The sequence below is a fragment of the Pelodiscus sinensis genome, chromosome 1 (genome assembly GCF_049634645.1).
Source record: "Pelodiscus sinensis isolate JC-2024 chromosome 1, ASM4963464v1, whole genome shotgun sequence".
Taxonomy (NCBI): Eukaryota; Metazoa; Chordata; order Testudines; family Trionychidae; genus Pelodiscus; species Pelodiscus sinensis.
Genome location: NC_134711.1, coordinates 294,145,082 through 294,165,591, shown reverse-complemented (window position 1 = coordinate 294,165,591; position 20,510 = coordinate 294,145,082). Strand labels below are relative to the sequence as shown.

General features: G+C 43.6%; 1 protein-coding gene and 1 long non-coding RNA gene across 5 annotated transcripts in view; one reads left to right on the top strand and one right to left on the bottom strand.

Moving 5' to 3' along the window:
- Positions 1-20,510, bottom strand: part of TRPC4 (transient receptor potential cation channel subfamily C member 4) — a 235,662-nt gene that overhangs the window by 89,277 nt on the left and 125,875 nt on the right. For 3 of the 4 annotated variants that reach the window (XM_075919125.1, XM_075919124.1, XM_006124925.4), the window contains one exon: positions 18,066-18,584. In XM_075919125.1, coding sequence (XP_075775240.1) covers positions 18,066-18,584 — 519 coding nt within the window. Of the gene's footprint in view, positions 1-5,442; positions 5,737-18,065; positions 18,585-20,510 lie in introns of those variants that run through there. The other variant, XM_075919126.1, reaches the window with a different exon arrangement.
- On the top strand, positions 49-6,381 carry LOC112546099 (uncharacterized). Its single transcript, XR_003089730.2, has 3 exons — positions 49-214; positions 1,740-1,831; positions 6,118-6,381. It is a non-coding gene; the product is annotated as an uncharacterized LOC112546099 (long non-coding RNA).

The window sequence follows — 20,510 nt, the reverse complement described above, 5'->3', positions numbered from 1 at the left end:
AGTTGTCTGGCTGGGCGCTGGATGGAAGCCTGCCGGGGACGGGGGGGGAGTGACTGGAAGGCGGGACGCGATCGGTACTGGGAGCCCTGGTTGCGTGTGAGGAGGAGGAGGGGCATCCCGGTCCATGCTCCTGCACGCTGGTCAAGCGCGTGGTGGAGCCGCAGCCTGAATGACTCGTGCGGGACAGGACCGCCCTGCGATCTGCACAGCCCAGGTCAGTCCTGCTCCCCGCCGGCTGATTCACTCCCCCGCCCCCTCCTAGCCGGTCGGTTGTTTGATTCCCCCTGACCTCTCCTTCCAGTCTTCCCCGGCCAGTCCCTCCCTCCTCCCCCCGACTGCCAGCTCTGCCTCCCGCTGGCCGTTTTCTGCTCTGGATCTTCCCCGGCCAGCCCTGCTGCACCCCCTGCCAGCCCTGCTTCTGGCAGCCAGTTCTCCCCTCCTCCTTCTCCTGAGCTTCCCTAGGCCAGCTTATCCCCTGTCAGCCACTGCCCCCACCCCCGAGATCCTGTGGCCAGCCCTGTTCCATTCGACCCCTCCTTCCCACGATCAGCCCTGCTTCCCGTCGGCCCCGCCATCTCCCCTAGCCAGCCATGCTGCCCCTCCCTTAGCTCTGTTTCCCACCCCCCCCCCTCCTCCTGGCCAGCACCACTCCCCTCCCAGCAGGTCACTCCCCTCCCCCCCCCCCCCTCGAAGCGTGTCCAGTATTTTTTATGACTACCTGGTAACTCTAATAACAAGCCATAGGGATAAACAAAAGAGTCAGGCATGATGGAGTGAAGTAGTTTTAAAATTGTGACTCTGTATCGCTGAACTAATGGGACACTCTGGATTGGGGAAAAAGAACTTTTGGCCTGTTTTCTCCTTTTACATCTGATTGCAAAGTGCACATCATTCATTCCCTTGTTTATTAAATTAGCTTCACCACCATTCTGGATGCAATCCTGATTCCAAATGCATTCCCACCCAAGTGAGTAACCAGAACTCAAAGAGAGACAGACCTGTGTCAATGGAGACAGGAATAGGTGGGTTGATGGATACAGGAAGGGAGGGTTTCTGCTGGATTGTGCTATAGCAGAGGGGAGCAGGTAGGCTGGAGTTTGCCATTGGGGAGGTGAACAATAGGGCACTGCTGTGTGCTGTGAATAGAGAAACTGGAAAGGGGAGTTTTTGATGAAGGGGGAATGGCTAGTATTTGCTGTGTCCTGGAGTGTGCCTGAGAGAAACAGAGACCATCGGCAAGTGCCATCTGGGAGAGAGAGAGAGAGAGAGAGAAGGTTAAAGAAATTGGAGTAGCTAATTCATAGTGAATAATTATTTCTGTTCACAAATTGTCTACATATAGCTCCTATTTTTCTCAAATTTTTCTATTATTATTTACCTTCTGTAGATTATTCTCAAGCAGTGAAATGCACATTTAATATTCACAGTATGTGCATGTTCTGTTGTGCTGGCTAGATTATTGTAGATAATTTGACTGGACAATTATATTGCATTGCCTAATCGGATAAAGGTCACTCCAAGAAGTGGGTTTCTGATGTGAATGTTCAGATTTACAAGTTCAGCATTTACTTTCTGCTGCTATTCATCAATAGTCACTTGAAAGTCTGTTTCTGAACATTGCAGACCACTAGCTCCATTGCTAGCATATCACAGTAAGCTGAACATGAGGTCTATGTGAGCACAGTTGAAGCTAATTTGTTTAAACATTCAAATGACTATTACCATAATTGATTTTGCAGTATTTCCCTGGGCCCTGGGACAGAGGAGAGAAGATGCAGGAGTCATTGCTGAATTGTACCAAGGACCGGGGAAGGTGGAATGGGCTTTTCTAGTGAGTGACTAGAGGGAGAGAATCATGAACTTCCATGGGCACAACCCACTTCTTCAGATGAATGGAGTTATTAAAAGTTTCTAAATAAATTGTGGGGGGAGGGGAGTGGGGGAAGGAGTGAGGGAGAAGGAAAAAGAAGGGGGAAAGAGGAAAAAAGGGGAAAGAATAGGCAATTAGAGTGTCCATGCTACATGGAAAAGGCACTAACTTCTCAAACTTGTAAATGAAGTTGAGCTCTAATACTTTTTGAACTGTTGGAGTTAGCAATATGGAAATAACTCCTTTGCAGTGATGAGCCTTCTCAAAACGGACCTCCTTATTTTTATTTTGAGAATAAGTAAAAGCAGATGCATAAGAGAAGTCTGTTCTTTTCACAGAATTCACATTGCACTCTGCTGAAGCTAATGGAAATGCACATTCTTACTCACAGAGAAATAAACTCTATTAATGATTCTATTTACTAGGCCTGACCATACTAACAATTTTAAGGATGATAGGAAGATAGTTTCATCCAAATACTTATAAGAAAGGAACTGAAAATGGAAAAGAGCTGCCGTTCCTTATTAGTGCTGTGTTCTTCTCTCCCTCTTAATAACTTGTACTAACTGTCAGGAATTTAAAAAAATCAACACAATTAACAGTGTAATTGGAATTGTAATGAAATAGGATAATTACACACCTAGCATTAATCCTTCACAGAATTTGTACACACTCTGGAAAATTTTTAAAAGTTAAAATGTTGAGACTCATTTTCCAAAATGTGGGTGCTGAGACTTCAATAATCATGGTATGTCTATTGCTACTGTTGTACTAACTGTGGGTAAATGTGCTCTTTTTAATAAGAACCAGCGCATCTTCTCTTGGAAGACCCAAACCCCATTCAGCATAGGCAGCATGTATCCAATTATGGTAATACTTCAAAACTGTGGAGCAGATAAGCTGCTTACATAATTTATACTATTTAACAATGTGTGGAGCCTTATCTATAAACACAGAAGTTTCTAAATGATTTAGAAAGCAAACATATGGACTATTTTAGTGAAACTTGCCCCTGCTTGGCAAATGTTTATCTAAGACCTCAAGGACTATGACTGAGAGTCTGCAGAAATGAGAGTTTTGGAGACATAGTCCCAAACTGGGACACTTCATTTCTTACAGTTGTGGGTTACACAGACTAAACATCTCTTCTCCTGGTGTTAAAATGTCCAAATAATATCAAAGTTAGTTTTTCTGGGGGCTGCTAATATTATTACTATTATGCATTTAGATGGAGATGCCTGACTAGCCTGCACCTTTTCATTTTTTTAACCAGTGTTTGCATGTCTATACTCAATACCTGACACATAACTACAAAATAACTCGCTTCTTTCTTCCAAACAAAGGAGTGAGCAGAGGTTGAATATGCCACCTGTTGCTTTTCTTAACTAGACAACCATTCTGTTTTTTGATTCAGAAAGCATGTTAATTAAGAATGGCCGCTGATGTCATTCATAGTATATCTGCAGCACTGAATGCAAATTCTAATCCCTAAAGATGGCACAAGGGGTACCTCACATTTTTTTAAATGTATTATGATTTTTGCCTCAAGATCACTGAACCATTTCTATCTCCTCCTCTTACCACAAGTGTTAATGTATGAGATTTCAAAAAACACTCAGGGCTCATTTTTATCCATGCTGATTATTGGACAGCATGAGTACCCATACCCCTATTATCTGAATGAGGCCTTTAGGATTTTCATGCTGTCATTTGATGCAGTGTACGCACTACTAGAATGGCCTGATCCTAGGAGGTGCTGAGCACTTGCCACTCTTGTCAAGGCCAAGCAGAAATCCTCAGCATCTCCCAGAATATGTGCCAGGATCATTGGTTCCATTTTAGCTAGCAGACCAGAAGGAGTTGTCCCCTCTATCAGCAATAACTATTAATTCTGAGCCATTTATTCAGGCTTCAGTTCTCCACTGCATCCAAGTTGCACTGAAAATGGTCGTGATTGCCTTGTCTCCAGACGCCCAGTGAAAATTAGAGCAGCAGAGGGACTCACTCTTAACTTCTGCTGCTCTGGAGTTTATACAGTTATGAATCAAATACAGGCAGTCCCCAAGTTACGCGGATCTGACTTACGTCGGATCCGCAGTTACGAACGGGGCTTTTCTTGCCCCGGAGGACAGGAGCGGCGGGACGCCCAGATGAGCCGCGGTCCCGCCGCCCGCGTTCTCCGGGGTGAGAAAAGCTGCTCCCCATCTCCCTGGTCTGACCAGCAGACCAAGGAGACGGGGAGCAAAGCCTCGGAGGATGCCCGCAGCGGGACAGCCGCGGCGCGCCTGGGCTGTCCCGCTGCGGGTGTCCTTTGCGGCTTTGCTCCCCGTCTCCCTGGTCTGCTGTGGTGGGGGGTGCAGCTAGTGCCCCCTCTCCGCCAGCAGACCAGGCGTTTCTGCCCACGACGCCTGGGGTAGAGCAGCTGGGGCGCTGCTGGGTTGGTCCCGCAGCGCCGCTCCTCGGCGCTACTGGACCAACCCGGCAGCACCCCAGCTGCTCTGCCCCAGGCATCCTGATTCAGCTGCTGCTGGTCAGTTTCAGCAGCAGCTGAATCAGGACGCCTGGAGCAGAGCAGCACCCCAGCTTCTTTGCCCCAGGCGTCCCCAAGTCAGCCGCTGCTGAAACTGACCAGCGGCTGACTACAGTGAGCCCGAGGCAGAGTTGCTCTGCCCCCGGCTTCCTGGAATCAGCTGCTGATCAGTTTCAGTAGCAGCTGACTTGTGGACTCCTGGGGTTCTTAAGTTGAATCTGTATGTAAGTCAGAACTGGCATCCAGATTCAGCTGCTGTTGAAACTGATCAGATTCAGCAGCGGCTAAATCTGGACGCCAGTTCCGACTTACATACAGATTCAACTTAAGAATCAACCTACAGTCCCTATCTTGTACGTAACCCGGGGACTGCCTGTATAGTGGAGGTTGGCTCCAGCATGCCCCCTTCTATTCTGCACTCAGTACCCCTAACTCCTGACATTTCTGTCTTATCTCCCTTACATAACACATAATGAACTTTCTGAACTGTATAATTCACCCTCAATGTTTACTGAAAGACTAGCTCTGAGCATCTTCATTAAATAAGTTACAGTGAGAATTGAGTTCACAGTGGGTATGGTGTTCAAGATTTTCGCTGGGAAACTTATCAAATAGAGTGAATTATTGGTAATCTAGCTGTAATCCACACACCTGCTGGATGTGGTTCACTGTCTCATCAAGAGTCACTTAAGCCACTTACAGAGAGAGAAAAAAAATTGCTCTACAGCCTTGGCTGAGAGAAAACTGGCTTTTATCTTAAGCAGGAGAGGCTCATTCACTAAGCTCCAGAGGTGCCAGGTTAAGTTCCACCTGTCAGTGATACATAGTCTGGTCATCATTTTTAAACTTGAGTGCAGGAAGGGCAGCTCTGAAATTCACTTCAAAGTGCCTAATTAAAGGAACCAGATTTCCAGAAGTCTGACAACACATTGAAAGCTAACATAGAACTCTGCTTCCCCCTCACAGAAGTTGATGATAAAACTTCCGCTGATTTAGTCTCCCATTAATTTAACATCTGGGACCCTGTGAGGGGGTCACTCACCACCGTAGCGGGGGTCCGTCATCTGTACCCGGAATCAGTCCATTCCACCCGCACAGGCCTCCGCTCACGTGGCGTTTCCCCTCTGGAATCTTCTGGTCGCGTTGCTCTCTTCGCCACACTGCCCTCCAGCAGTGCCCAAGTCACTCGCTCTGAGCCCCCCTTCCGGGGGTTTGGTGTCTCTCCAGCCGGCCTGTCCGCAGGCCTAGCAGGCTGGCCGGTTGGCTGTCCAAGCCCAGCCTGACTCTCTAGCCCTGCCCTAGCTCCAGAGAGCGTCCTGCTCCCTCGGCAGCCAGACTCACACTGCCTTGGCTGAAGCAGCCCTTCCCTTTTATAGCCCCCAGCTGGGCCTTAATTGGCCAATGCCGCCCAGCTGGGCTGAACTCCCCGGGGCCTGCTCCAGGCTGGGGTTTGGCTCTTAAGGGGCCAGTACAGGGCAGCTGCCCTGTTACAGACCCGGAATGGCAAGCCAGCAAAAAACTTCTTGTATGTGTAGTCCAAGCTCTGGTGTGCTTCAACAGCAGCCCTGGGAACTATAAGTTGTGGACTACAACTGTGGCATGTTGAGAGAACTTCCTGGTTCCTGCCAGGATGTGCCCTCTGTCCCCCAGCAGGGACAGGCTGCATGCAGAGAGGAGGGGCTGCTGAACTGTGATCCTGTTCTATGTTTTTTTACAGAATAAAGCCTGTTCCTGATGGTTTGTCTGAATTGGTCTGGTCTGAGGTGCACACAGATAATACACAATGCAGAGCACACAGAGGAGCCTCAGGACTAGCCTCCCACAGTTGTGTAAGAAGTCACAAGGCTTCCTCTATGCTGAATAGCCTCACACCGGGATTGTAAGCAGGAGGGGTTACATGGGTTAACTACAACGTAAGATCATAACACTGTTTCTATCAGGGTCTGAAACCTCTTTTTTCTGTGTTAACCTTTTACACATGAACCACAAAGCTAAAAAGGGTGGTTGTCAGATGGTTTAACCAAAAATACCGAACCCTTCCCCCCCCCCCCCCCCCCGTAAAAAAAAGAAAAGACTGGGGAAAAATTCTATTGAGGGGGAATAAAAAGGGGGGAGACGAAAGTTGTTGAGCAAAAAAATTTTTTTAAATTAAATAATAAAACAGCATGGCCTCTTTCAGACCGTGTGCAGGGTCAGAATAGGAATAAGAACAAGGAAGCGACTGAGCACTGAGCATTGCTTCCCCTTGGTCTCTAGGCTTTTTGCCGGTGGCCATTTTGTTTTCTTGATCAAGCCAGAACTCATCTTTCCTGAAGAACCAGGTAAGCAGGAGGTCCAGAGGTGGAGGGCTGGGGGTGTTAGGGCCCGGAGGGGAGGCCTGGGGCTGGGCCCAGTTGCCGAGTGTGTCATAAGGTTGCCAGGTGTCCACTATTTTCACCTCCTGGATGGGGAAAAAAATCAGAAAATAACGGACATTTTAGTTATCTGGTATTTTCTGAATTTGTTTACTGGACAGGAGGTGAAAATACTGGACTGTCCTAGTGGGTACCCAGGAGTCCATCTGTAACTTGTACAACCTACTTATGGGTGTGTCTACAATACAGTGTTATTTTGAAATAGCTTATTTTGAAATAGTTTCTCAGGTTTTCCTGCTTGCTTGTCTACCTCGATGAGAGACAGCAAAGCATTTTGTCTCTGCATGCTCTAATTGCCCTCACTTGGAACACCACAGCACTCTGCAACATGGAGCCAGAGCTGCCTCTGGGCATTCAGGTGCTTCTCTTGGATGCATTGCTGAGAGCCTGTCTGCACTTTCTGCAGGCTGCCATCTGGGAGGTCCATCGGGGGGCTGTCAGTATCCAGGAGGCCCTGCAGGAGAGCTTCCACTCTGAAGAGCACTAAGAACCTCCCTGATCTGCCCTACTGGAAGCTTGTGCCTCATTCCTCCCTCACGTCCTTGCACTTACCTCTCCCTAACCCCCATTCATGATGTCAAATAAAATACACGTATTTTCTTGAACACAAACTCTCTTTATTTAACAAACCTGTGGGGGAGGGAATGAAACTCTGGTGAGACTGGGGAAAGGAGGTGGGAGAGGGGAGAAGAGAGAGTGGGAGAGGGGTGGGAGAAACCTGGGAGGAGGGAGCTGGAAGAGGGAAGCAAGGGGAAGAAGAGGGAGGGGAAGCTCAGGGCTCGGGGTCTCACCGGACCAACTTGATTGTCATGCAAACCTCCTTGGTTTGCATGTGGCCTTTGGTGGCCAGGTTGGCAGCTATCCTGTCATAGACAGCTATCCTGTCATAGACAGCTGCGTTCCTCCATCTAGTGTGGAGATCATGGACTTTGGGGGCAACCCCCCGAACCTGAATAAGGTCCATGATCTCTACCCTGGACCAGGAAGGTGCCCACCTTCTCCAGTCCCTGTCAGGCTCCTGGGAGCTGGCAAACTGCTCCTGGGGAGCGGTAGAGGGCTGGCTGCTAGCGGCTTGCTGGCTCATGTTTTGGGACCACTGGGTCAGGGGCAGTAACTGCTGGTTCTGGGCTGGCAGACTTGGAGCAGGCACAGGCATTGTGGTCAGAGTCTACCCCTTTAAGGGGTTCTGGGGGGGGGGGAAGGGAGAGGAGTGTTCTTGGTTGAGGCCGGAGTGGCCACCAGGGCACCCTGAAAAGGCTGGAGGCCCCCTATTTCAAAATAAGTATCTACACAGCACTTATTTTGAAATATGCTAATAGCTATTTCAAATTTGGTGTTATTCCTCGTAGAATGAGGTTTACCAAATTTGAAATAAGTACTCTGCTATTTTGAATTTATTTCAAAATAGTGGTTTGGCTGTGTAGACACTAGGGCTGTGAATAGACTGCAGGGTTTTTCCGAAAAAAGTAACCTTTTTTCAAAAAAACTTCACCTGCGTCTAGACTACATCCACGTTAAAATTAAATCGAAAGAATGTGGCTTTTCTTTTGACGGCGGTACTCCTCATTTCACGAGGAAGAATGCCTTTTTTCGAAAGTGTTCTTTCGAAGAAAGGCATTCTTAAATACAAACAGGGCTTTTTCGAAAGAGAGCATCCAGACTGCCTGGGAGCCCTCTTTTGAAAAAGCGGCTTGCTTTTTCGAAAGTACTGCTTGCAGTCTAGACGCTCTTTTTCAAAAGAGACTTGCAGTCTAGACGTAGCCTAGGAAGGTTATTTCAAAATAAGGGCTGTTATTTCAAAATAACTTTGCTGTTTAGACATACCCTAAGTCAATAGGACCTCTCCTGTGAATCAAGAGTGCTAGAATGAATAACTTTGGCAGCGCTTGGTCTCAAAATAACTATTTAAGATAGAATGAAGAGCACTGAAATACAGCATGGCTGGGCAATGGTCTAGACAGTTCTTGGTCCTGGCTTCAGCGGTGCCAGATGGTTTCAACAAAAATACCGGACACACTTGACATTATATCACAATCTACATTACATATTATTTAGAAAATACTGGACATTTATATTTTTTCATTTATATTTTCTCAATTTGTTTCCCAAGCAGAAAGCTCAAATACTGGACTGTCTGGTTCAAAACCGGACACCTGGCAACCCTATGAGGGCAGAGGACTGGACTCGATGACCTCTCGAGGTCCTTTCCAGTTCTAGTGTTCTATGATTCTATGAAAGTTTAACAAAATTCATTGATCATTTAAAAACATGCTTCTTATTTATCAATCACTCCATTAACAGCTTCACAAACAATACAAAATTTTGCTTTAATGTCTTGTGAAAAATAGTGCTTTTGACTATTAAGATATAATATTTATTATAAAGTCAGCAAGAAAACTCTGTTGATTTTGTTTATGCTGTTAATAGGCTTGAAAGACTCCCAAAGGCCTTTTACTCTGTCTAGCTCTTGAAGTTGAACAATGTTTATCTTTTTGGTCTCCTAAAAGCTCTTCACTGTCTCTTTAAATCAGTTCCTAATTTAACGGATGTTGGCTCCTTCTTCAATCCTTGCACATGTTAGATTGCTGCTTTTGACTACTCCACTGCTGCTCCTCTCCATCTACTGGTGTACTGATCTTCCTAACTGCCGGTGTTACAAAAAATTAATATACATGTGTAGAGAACATAGCAACAACACAGAGAAGAGGTCAGCTGCTTAGATCATACTAATACCTGCTGACAGAGTCCCAAGAATATGGGTTTTAAAATGAATCGTACACAAATGCACTTAGATCCAAGAAATGAATTGCTGGGCAAAACCAAGCAAACTGATCAGGGTATCAAAGGACAGACAAGGAGATTCATCTATATAGCTGCAAGGAGGGAAAGGAGGATTACAGTAAGATAAAGATGTAAAGGCTGGAAAGCAGGATAATAAGCAGCAAAGAAACCTGAATTTATTAATCTGGGGTGCATCTATACTGTACCCGTAGGTCCACATAAAATACACAATTTGAGCTACGCAAATTGTGTATCTTATTTCAATCTAATTTCTAAATAAAATGCTATTCCAAAGCATCCCTTAACACTTGTGGAATGAGGATTACCGGGACGACCGATTAGTGCGCCCGTTATTTCAAAATGTATTTTGAAATAACGGGTGCATTTAAAGATGAAGAATAGCTATTTTGGGACACTTCCAGTATTCTGAATTAGCGCCGCTGTCTAGACATAGCCTTGACCAATCAATGACCAAGAAGTTCTGAAAATGCAGCCAGTGCTAAAAGATAGAGGACAGGAGGAAGACTCTTCAAGGATAAGGGGCAGAGATTGAGCAAGGACACAGATGAGGAAGAAAAAGACTGAAAATAACCTGAAAATTCTGTTTCCTCCATGCTGAGACCTAACTATTTGCTAATACATTTTTCACATAAGTAACAATACTGATAATGAGACAGAGCCAAATTCTGCTCTGGATGTGTGAGAACAGGTCTCCCTGAATTCAGTGGTAATTATGATGATAAGTCATGAGGTCAAATTTGATTATTTTCATTATGGAGACAAAAACATGGAGTGACTGTTTCTGGATGTAGTATAAATCAGAAATAAATACACTGAATTCAATGCTATTACATTGATGTAAAACTGTTGTGATATCAATCATGAACCCAGAGAACATCAATCAATTCAAGTATTTTTTTCTCATTTCACGTTATATTGAGTACATTTTTGCAGATTTACAGATACCAAGATATAATTCCCTGATATAAAAAATGTTAAAAGGAAGTTAAAACTGAGATTACGTATTAATAATGTAAAGTAATAAACTTTACAAGCATGTTGTAGTCATTCCCAAAAGCAACCATTACAATCCTAGTAAATTCAGAATTAAGATTAACTTAAAAGAAATCCAAGCATGTGAAGTTATGGAATTCTATCACATCAAGGTATGCAATAGCACCAAAATAAATTTAACTCTTCCGGGTAATGATATCAAAAGAGGAAATATTTTAAAATCATTTTAATTTAATCTGAGACCAAAAACATTAAAATACCTTTATTGTAAGAGTGTAGGTAATTTGAGTGTGTGTGTGTGTGTGTGTGTGTGTGTGTGAGAGAGAGAGAGAGAGAGAGAGAGAGAGAGAGAGAGAGAGAATATGCACATTCATGTTGTCTGTTGTTTTATATTGGCTAGTTGAAGCTTGAAAAAACCCACATTGGCATTCAAGCTCAGTTCCTGGTTAGATGATGGAGTTTCTCAAGATGATAGTATTTTCCCTCTCATCCTATAACACGTGATACCATGTACATATCTCTGAGGAAATAATGCAAAAATGTAATTCTTCCATCCAGATCTGTCCATATATATCGCTCAGATTTGTAATTGCATTTTGAAATCAATGCAAACAATGACCAGTTGATATTTATTTATTTATTTCTATCTCATCTTGGGCAGTTTACAATCTACATGTTTTCAGACTGACTATTGAGTTTGTTGACAGAAAAATATTGGCCTGTAATTCAGATATGGCGTTGAAGAAGGGGAGTTAGGAGGAGAGGACTAGATGACTTATTGAGTTCTCTTCCATCCCTATTATTCTATGATCCCGTCTATGCCTACAAAAGGAATCATATTTGAATCAGATTAAATTTTATACAGGCAACGTCCACACATACGACCTAATTGGTTCCTGGAGAACAGTCATAAATTGAACTCTTATTTCCCACATGCGCAATGATATAAAAGGTAGTTCCATTCCTGGAAACCCATTTCATAGCCTAAAAATACCAAAATTGACTATGGAAATGGAGAGAAACTAAACTAAATAGTTCAAATAATACACAAAAATAACTAAAAAGTGAAGACCGATATGGTGGAGACACGCAGTTCATGCAGCAGCTGCAGACTGGCAAGTCTGACTGACCTTGTACGTTTTCTGTTTTGGGATGATGCATGGAGTCTGTGTCTTGTGCTGTCGTAAATGTGAGCTGTGGATGTATATTGGGTTTTTTTAGGAGCTATCTCGCATGAAAAAATGGTCATAAATGCAGGGGGTCATAAGTCAAGTGGTCGTAAGTTGGGGGTCGCTTGTATTTACGTCAGGAAAACAGGAAGCTTTTTTGGCACTGTCCATCATGCCCCAAGAACCTAGCACAGGGATAGCATAAAATGACTAATCACGTTGTTGTCAATTGTCATCGTCAATGTTAATTGGGGTAAACAATTGAGAGCTGGTGAATGAAATGTTCATATTGCACAGTCCTGAGTGGTAATAGGATAACAGGGAATAGCTGATGCACATTGCTAATTGTTACCTAGCAACAGTAGCTGTTGGAAGCAGGCGAGTCGGGAAAGGAAGGGACTGAACCAGACCAGCAGCAGAAAAGTGTCATTTCTTGCAATCAATCAGCACCTGGTGTGCTAACAGAGTGGAAAAGACCTCTAGCTTGGGGGCTTTAACCTGCATCCTGTGTTAAAGTAATATTGTCACTAAATACTCAAAAAATACATCAGGTGATATTCTGGTCATTGGATTGATAATATCATTATCATACCAATAGCTTCATCAAGCATTCTGCATCTCAAACTTGGAAATCCAAGTGTCCTTCAAAGCTTGTTATTTATTAATCAATGAAAAGAAGGAGGCTGCCTTTCAGAGAGGCTGCCCACTTAGGGTATGTCTACACTACAGCACTAATTCGAACTAACTTAGTTAATTTGAACTAAGCTAATTCAAACTGGTGCATCTAGACTTAAAAATTAGTTCGAATTAGCTAATTAGAACTAGCATGTCCACACTGAGTGGACCCTGAACTGAGGTTAAGGATGGCCGGAAGCAGTGCCGGCAGGGCATCAGATTAGGACTTAGAGTGTGGAGCTGCTGCCTCAGGCTAGCCGAGGGCTGTGCTTAAAGGGACTCGACCCCCACCCCGGACAGACAGTTCTCAGGGGTTCCCCGCTTGCAAAGCAGTCCTGGCTTGGAGTGCCCTGAGTGCCCACACTTGGCACATCACAGCAATCGGCCATCAGCCCGGCTGCACTTGCCGCAGGCTGCCATCCGGGGGAGGGGGGTCAATCAAGGGGCTTCAGGAGAGCTTCCACCCCGAGAAGCCCACAGAGCCACCCCAGTCCTCCCCATCGGGGGCTCGTACCCCATTCCTCCCTCACCTCCTTCCACTTACCCCTCGCTAGCCCCCCTTCCTGATGTACAAAATAAAGGACAAGTGTGTTCAAAAATAGAAACTCTCTTTATTGAACAAAACTCAGGGAGACTGGGAAAAGGAGGTGGGAGAGGGCAAGAGAGAGGGTGGGAGAGGGGAGGGCAACTAAAATGATCAGGGGTTTGGAACAGGTCCCATATGAAGAGAAGATAAAGAGACTGGGACTTCTCAGCTTAGAAAAGAGGAGACTGAGGGGGGAGATGATAGAGGTCTATAAAAGCATGAGTGGTGTGGAGAGGGTGCATAAAGAAAAGTTCTTCATTAGTTCCCATAATAGAAGGACTAGAGGACACCAAATGAAATGAATGGGTAGCAGGCTTCAAACTAATAACAGAAAGTTCTTCTTCACAAAGCAAAGAGTCAACCTGTGGAACTCCTTGCTGCAGGAGGCTGTGAAGGCTAGAACTAGAACAGAGTTTAAAGAGAAGTGAGATCAAGTCATGGAGGTTGGGTCCATGGAGTGGTATTAGCCAGGGGGTAGAAATGGTGTCCCTGGTCTCTGTTTGTGGAAGGATGGAGATGGATGGCACAAGACAAATGGCTTGGTCATTGTTTCAGTCCATCCCCTCCAGGGTCCCTAGTGTTGGCCACTGTCGGCAGACAGGCTACTGGGATAGATGGACCTTTGGTCTGACCCAGTACTGACATTCTAAGCTCAGGGCTCAGGGTCGGGGGTCTCAGTGGATCACCTTGATTTTCATGCAAACCTGCTCCCGGGTGGCCAGGCTGGCAGCTATCCTGCCCTAGACAGCCGCTTTCCTGTGCCTAGTGCAGAGGATGTGGATGAGGTCCATGATCTCCGCACTAGACCAGGCGGGCGCCCGCCTCTTGCAGACCCGGGCAGGCTTCCGGGAGCCGCCAGCCTGGTCCCGGGAAGAGGCGGAGGCTGGGTGGCAGCGGGTGGCTGCCTCAAGCCGTGCCAGGTGCAGGGTCTGCTGGCTGGGTGCTGGCAGGCTTGCACCTGGCACGGGCACCGTAGCCAGCCCGTGCCCCTTTAAGGGCTCCGGGGCCAGGAGGGGGGCAGACGAGTTTCCCTGGTGGTGCCCAGAGTGGCCACCAGGGAAAGCTGGGGAGGGCTAGCCTCCCACTACTTCGAATTAAGTGGCTACACAGTCCTTAATTCGAACTAGCTAATTCGAACTAGGCGTTAGTCCTCGTAAAATGAGGTTTACCTAGTTCAAATTAAGCGCTCCGCTAGTTAGTTAGCTCCGCTAGTTACTAACGTCTATTAGTTTGAAATAACTTTGTAGTGTTGACATACCCTTAGTGATTCATCCTGACAGGATTTTAAGAGCTGAGAAGGAATTTTCTCCCCACTGTGAAACCAGAAAGTCGAAAACCCAATCTATTTCAGTTCCTTCTCAGGACCCTCTTTTACTATGATGTTTGTGGTAAATCATCCACAGACGTCAGTAGGAATGACCAATATCAGAAATAACACAACCCTTAAAACTTAAAAAAAATTTTGAATCATGAAAAAGTAATTGTACAAATAGCTATCCTATGTAACCACATGTTCCTACCACACTTCTTCCAGTTGTTGGAATGTTGACTTGTTGTTTCTTGTATTAAATTAGACTGGACATTCTCCAGGGCATGGGTTGTCTCTTAGGCTATGTCTAGACTGCAGGCTTCTTTCGAAAGAGGCTCTTTCGAAAGCATCTTTCGAAAGAGCCTCTTTCGAAAGATAGCGTCTAGACTGCAGGCGGATCTTTCGAAAGAGCAATCTGCTTTTTCGAAAGAGAGCACCCAGCGAGTCTGGATGCTCTCTTTTGAAGAAGCCCTATTTACATTGAAGAACGCCTTCTTTCGAAAGAGGAACTTTCGAAAGAAGGCGTTCTTCCTCGTGAAACGAGGTTTACCGCCATCGAAAGAAAAGCCGCGTTCTTTTGAAATAATTTCGAAAGAACGCGGCTTGAGTCTGGACGCAGGGGAAGTTTTTTCGGGAAAAGGCTACTTTTCCCGAAAAAAACCCTGAGTCTGGACACGGCCCCACTATGTATTTGTACCCTTCTTAGCACAAGAGGCTCCAATTTCGGACCTGCTGTAATTTTATAATGAATGGGGATACTACTAATAAAGGATGAGGGTCCGAAATGCTTGGTACCTCAGGGAGAGAAAAGGATTTATCATTCAGCCGATTTGTTTTATTCTGTGAGGTCAGATGTAAAGCCTATTTTTTCCTTTTATTCCTTGTGTGAATTAAGTGGAAAGAAAGAAAAACAAAAATCAACCAACCACTACCAACCAGTAAAACTCATAATAAGATGACTGAGAAACAAAATAATATTTTCCTTATACAATGCAAACGTGTCTGACGCTAATTCTGACTTTCAGTTGCTGAAGCCCATAGAGCAGGGAGAACAGCTATATCACCCAAGGGGGATCAGACCCAACAGATTATCTAAAGGGGGTGGGTAAAGAATAGCCCACACCTTTCTCTGCTATTCCTTTTACGCTGCAATAGCTAATCATGCCTCTAACACCTTCTGCCAGTCAGTGGAAATGTGCAGAGAAGATGGGACAATGATCATATCTTCCACCTGGGTGGCTGCAGGATGAGGTCAAGATACCAGCTGGATCTTGGATGTAGAGGCACTGACTTTCTGATTTCTCGGGGGGAGGGCGTCCCCACTCTGCCCCAGACTCCACCCCCACTGCATGCTCCAAGATTCTGCCTCTGCCCCACCTCTTCTTGCTTCTGCGCCACCTGCACTCCATCTCCTCCCACCCCTGCATTCTGCCTGCCCTGTCTCTTCCTATCCCGTTTTATCCTCCTCCCCTAAGAATGCCCTGCCCTCGCTCTCCCTCTTCTGCTTCCAGCTCCTCCACCTGCCCTCCCCAGCACTTCCTGTCTGCCACTGAACAGCTAATCCTTGGTGGGTAGCAGGTGCTGTGTGAGAGGGAGAGGAGCTGATCAGTGGGGCCTATCCATGGGTAGTGAGCACCCACTATTTTTTCCAAGGGTGCTTCAGTCCTAGAGTACCTAGAGTCAGTGCCTAATATTCCGGGGTGGATACGATGGATAAGGTAAGAGGGAATTCCCAGAATACATCTGTACAGGACCCAACATAATTTAGCCCGGAGTTTTCTGTCATAGAACTGTTTTGTTTTGTAGGTTTTCCATATTTCTCATACAATACCTCCTATTACTGTAGTCTTTAGAAATAAAATAATTAGTCTATTGTGGTTCACAATATTTGTTCCAGCATCTAATACATTTAAATATATGGCAAAGAAAATTAGTAGAATGTACTTTTATTTAAGGTGCAGCTGAGGGGCAAAATAGTGAAAAAGATTAATAGAAACTGAAAAATATATACAAAATGTAGATGATCCAATGGTTTGGAATCATTGCCCTGAGAATTGGTATTGCTTTAATGTTTGCCATTACAAAGACTCTATAAAGGACAATTATCTGTATTACTACAATTTAATTAGTCATGGAAATCATCTGGGATTATACAACCCATTTGCACTTGCAGATGCCTCTCACTACCTAAGACTCAAATTAGGAAAAAACTCAAGCTTTGCAATTAGGATTTCAAAAAACTGTGCAAAATCTGCTCTTAAATGCATGAATCTATTGGAAAATCCTAGTCACAGCCAACATTTGCTAAATGACTGTAGATGTATAAATTATTAATTCGGATTTCACATTTAAAGAAATATAAATGAGACAAACAGAGATTAGTTTCTAAAAAAGTCTGACATGGGATGCCTGAAACTACATTACAGTAAGCAATTTAGGATACCAGTGAGCATGCTTCTTGAAATAATGAAACATCAAATGAAAAATAGTGTCAATCATTTCTCGCTGTATTAAAAACCAAAGGTTCTTTTCTAGAATTAGATCATATGGAGTAGTCTTAACAATAGCCTATCATGAAATTTAAATATGAAATATCTAGCAATGTAGACCTTTTCCCAATCAGTAGATCATTGTTTCAGTGTTGACTGTATGTGTCAGTAAATGTTAGCATAAATGGAAACCACAATTTAATAGGTCTGCCACAGATTCTGCAAATTCTACCTATGTACTCAATGTAAAACATGGAGATTACTGTTTGCAGGGCCAGGGACTTCATATAGGATGGGGTGAGTAGGTTCAATTAAAAGTAATGACATTTGGAACCTTAGCCCATTTTTAAAATCTGACTGGAACCATTTTTAATTAGTAGTAGTAGTAGTAGTAGTAGTAGTAGTACTACTACTAAGGTTTGAAAGTCTCTGATACACTTTTCTTTTTGACTTTAGACTTCTTTATTGGAATTACTATTGAAAGTAAAAGTCCCAAATGGCATGTTAATTTCCTGCTGCACAAGTTTTGTGGCTCAGATACACAGGTTTTGGAAATCTCATTAAAAAATTAGCATTCTGTCTAGGTTCTTACTCTATACTATGACATATAAGAACCTTACAAAGTTGAAAAGACACACAGGCAGTTTCATATCCTCATTAAATTTCCACTCTGTTTTGGCAGACAAGAAAATCTTTAAGATAGTATCTACGTTTGGATACTTATTCAAATAAAAAATGCATATATAATGTTTAGGATTCACCTGTTAATATTAGTGAGTCACCAAGCCTATATGTATTTAGAAAAATGGGCTCCTTTCTGAAGAAAATCATTCTGTAACAACAGGCATGTCATTTACCTAGCCTGTAAACATATGATATTCACACTTTGCCAGCCAGACACAGTTAATGGATCAGGTTTGAGAAGTACTCTTTGCATTGCTTGCTCTGTTACCAGAAACTGGCTTAATGTTATTCTCTGCTAGTGATAACGTATGCTCAAGGTGTGAAATAGTCTCCCATGATCTGAAATGTTACAGAATATTTAAAATTCTAGTTGAACTATAACAACCTCTTATGTTCCTCTAATAATAAAAAGGAGGCCCTTGTACAACAGCAACAAAAAAATCCCACACCTCTGAAGTTGTCTCACTTAAAGGGCAATATTCCAAGCAATTATCTATCACATTATTGCTATTAAATATGCCTAAATATTCTCCAGCACACTTACCTCTTTTTGACGGTACTTAATTGCCAGCTTCAATCGTGCAAGATCATTACCATTCTGTTCTTCTATCAAGCTATTGTCATCTCGGTAATTAAGAATAATTTCCAATTCCCTGGAACTCCGGGTCTGATCCAGGAGGTCTTTTGCAAATTGCTTGCATTGACGTGACAACTCTTCATATTCTGACTTAAACTCATTTTCCACCTTACTCAGTTCCTGAAGCTCCCAACTCAGTTGAAATGCTGTAAGAAAAGGATCCTCACTGGACAATGCAATCAAAGACGGACTTGCCAGAGCCTTGTAAATGTTGAGTCTGGATCGAGAATGGCGAAGACTGTCCACATCCGAGCTTGAGACACATTCAACACAGTTGCAGCGCACTTCATGTGGTCTAGGTACAGAAACCCCCTTCTGTACAAGAAGCTTTATTATCTCATAATTGTTCGTATGGGCAGCCAAAATAATGGGTGTGATGTCTGGTGTGAATTCTGAGAACTGCTTATCCAGCAGGATTGGTGGCACCTGTGTGAAAAAGAGAGAAAATGTATATACTCTTATTTCAACAACAGCAACGCTAAATTAAGATACAAACAGTTCCTCTTGTAATGAGTTGCACAAAACAATTTGGAAGTAACATTCTATTTGGCAAATGCAGGTCCTTTTTTGGTTCATAAATTGTGAAACAGGTAATATTTTCACAGCATCTGTTTGCTATTTATAATTGTTTAATTAATCATTTAACAAATTTTAGTGTATGATTATTCTCAAACTATCAGCTACAACTTTTAATAATGTCTATTTGGGATGCGTGATGGGTCACAGACCATGTCTAAACTAGGAAACTATTTCAAAATTACTAAATTCAACTTCAGAATTTCCGATTTCATAAATTCAGCCTAGCAAGGCCTCAATATTGGGAAGTCCAAGGTTGGCTCCGTTAATGTGGATGTTCTACCTCGGACTTAGAGCCATGGGAAGCATTGGGGAGTAATCAGTTTGAACTACTCTGGGGACCAATTATTTCAAAATAGCAGCACCAGAGCGTCCACACTGCCGTTATTTCAAAATAACTGTTTCGTAATTAGCATTACTCCTGATGAAAAGCAGGAGTAAAGATTTCAAATTCCACAGCCCGTTATTTCAAAATAATGGGCTTGGCAGAATGGACCCTCTGCTTATAAATTGAGCCTGGGTAGGTATTTCTAAATAAAGCCCTAGGCTAAATCTATACTACGAGTTTTCTCGGCAAAAAATATCCTAATGAGGGACTCATTTGCATGAGTCATTATCTCATTTGCATATTTTCTGCAAATCCGTTTTTGCGCTGGGGTTTTTGCGCAAAAACAAGCAGTGTGGATGGGGTTTTTTTGGGCAAAAAACCCTTTTTCCGCAACATCGGTATACCTCCTTTTTTGGGGCATAAGGATCTTGTGGAAAAAGGGGTTTTTGAGCTAAAAGAAAACATCCCCACTGCTCATTTTTGTGCAAAAACCCCAGCGCAAAACCAGATCAGCAGAAAATAGGCAAATGAGATTGTGACTTATGCAAATGACTCCCGCATTAGCATATTTTTTGCCCAGAAAACTCGTAGTGTAGACATAGCCCTAGTGTAGAGTAGGGCTTAAGAAGGAAGGACTGTTTTATTTCTGGTCCCTGTTGAGGTAATCTACATTTAATAATGAGGAAGCATAGCTGGAGAAATCACTGCAGCTTTGAGTCTCCCAGGCAAAGAGGAAAAGGGGTCCCTGTGACAATGAGCTTACATTTGTAAGGCCCAGTCCCAAGCACATTTATTATTAGGTATTGTGATTACTCCAACTGAAGGAAAATAGGATGATTTGTAAGATATGGCCCTAATGATAACAAATAAAGGACAGACAAGAAACAACTTTAGAAGATTTTAAAATGCCTAGAGGCTAGCCTATATTTTTTTCTCTGTTTCTTCTCTTTTGGAAGTTTGGCTTAACTTAACTGTTCTTTGCTTTTTGTTTTCTTTTTCCCAGTCTAGCTATTAAAGTACCAGTCAAGAAAGTGACCTTGTAGTCCACTTTTGTTCTTCTTTTACAACCTCTAATTCATTATTTTTAACACAACATAAAATTTCACCAACTGCTATCACTGTCAGTTGATCCTGAAAATGTGTTTACTTGGTACATTTTGACTAGCTGTAGCCTGGTATCAGAACTTGTCCAACAATTTTACCATGTTTGTGTGTATGTGTGTGTGTGTGTGTATATATATATATATATATATATATAATGAAGAATAGCTAACTCCCATGTAGCTTTGCAGTGCTAAGAGGAAAGGAAGTATGATTTCTTTTGCCAATAACCTCAGCACATAAGACTTTGAAGGCACATAGTTTACAGCACCAATGTGCTATTTTTAAAGTCTCTTTGTAACACAGTGCACAAGGAATGATCTTTCCCCTCCCCCTCAAACACACTG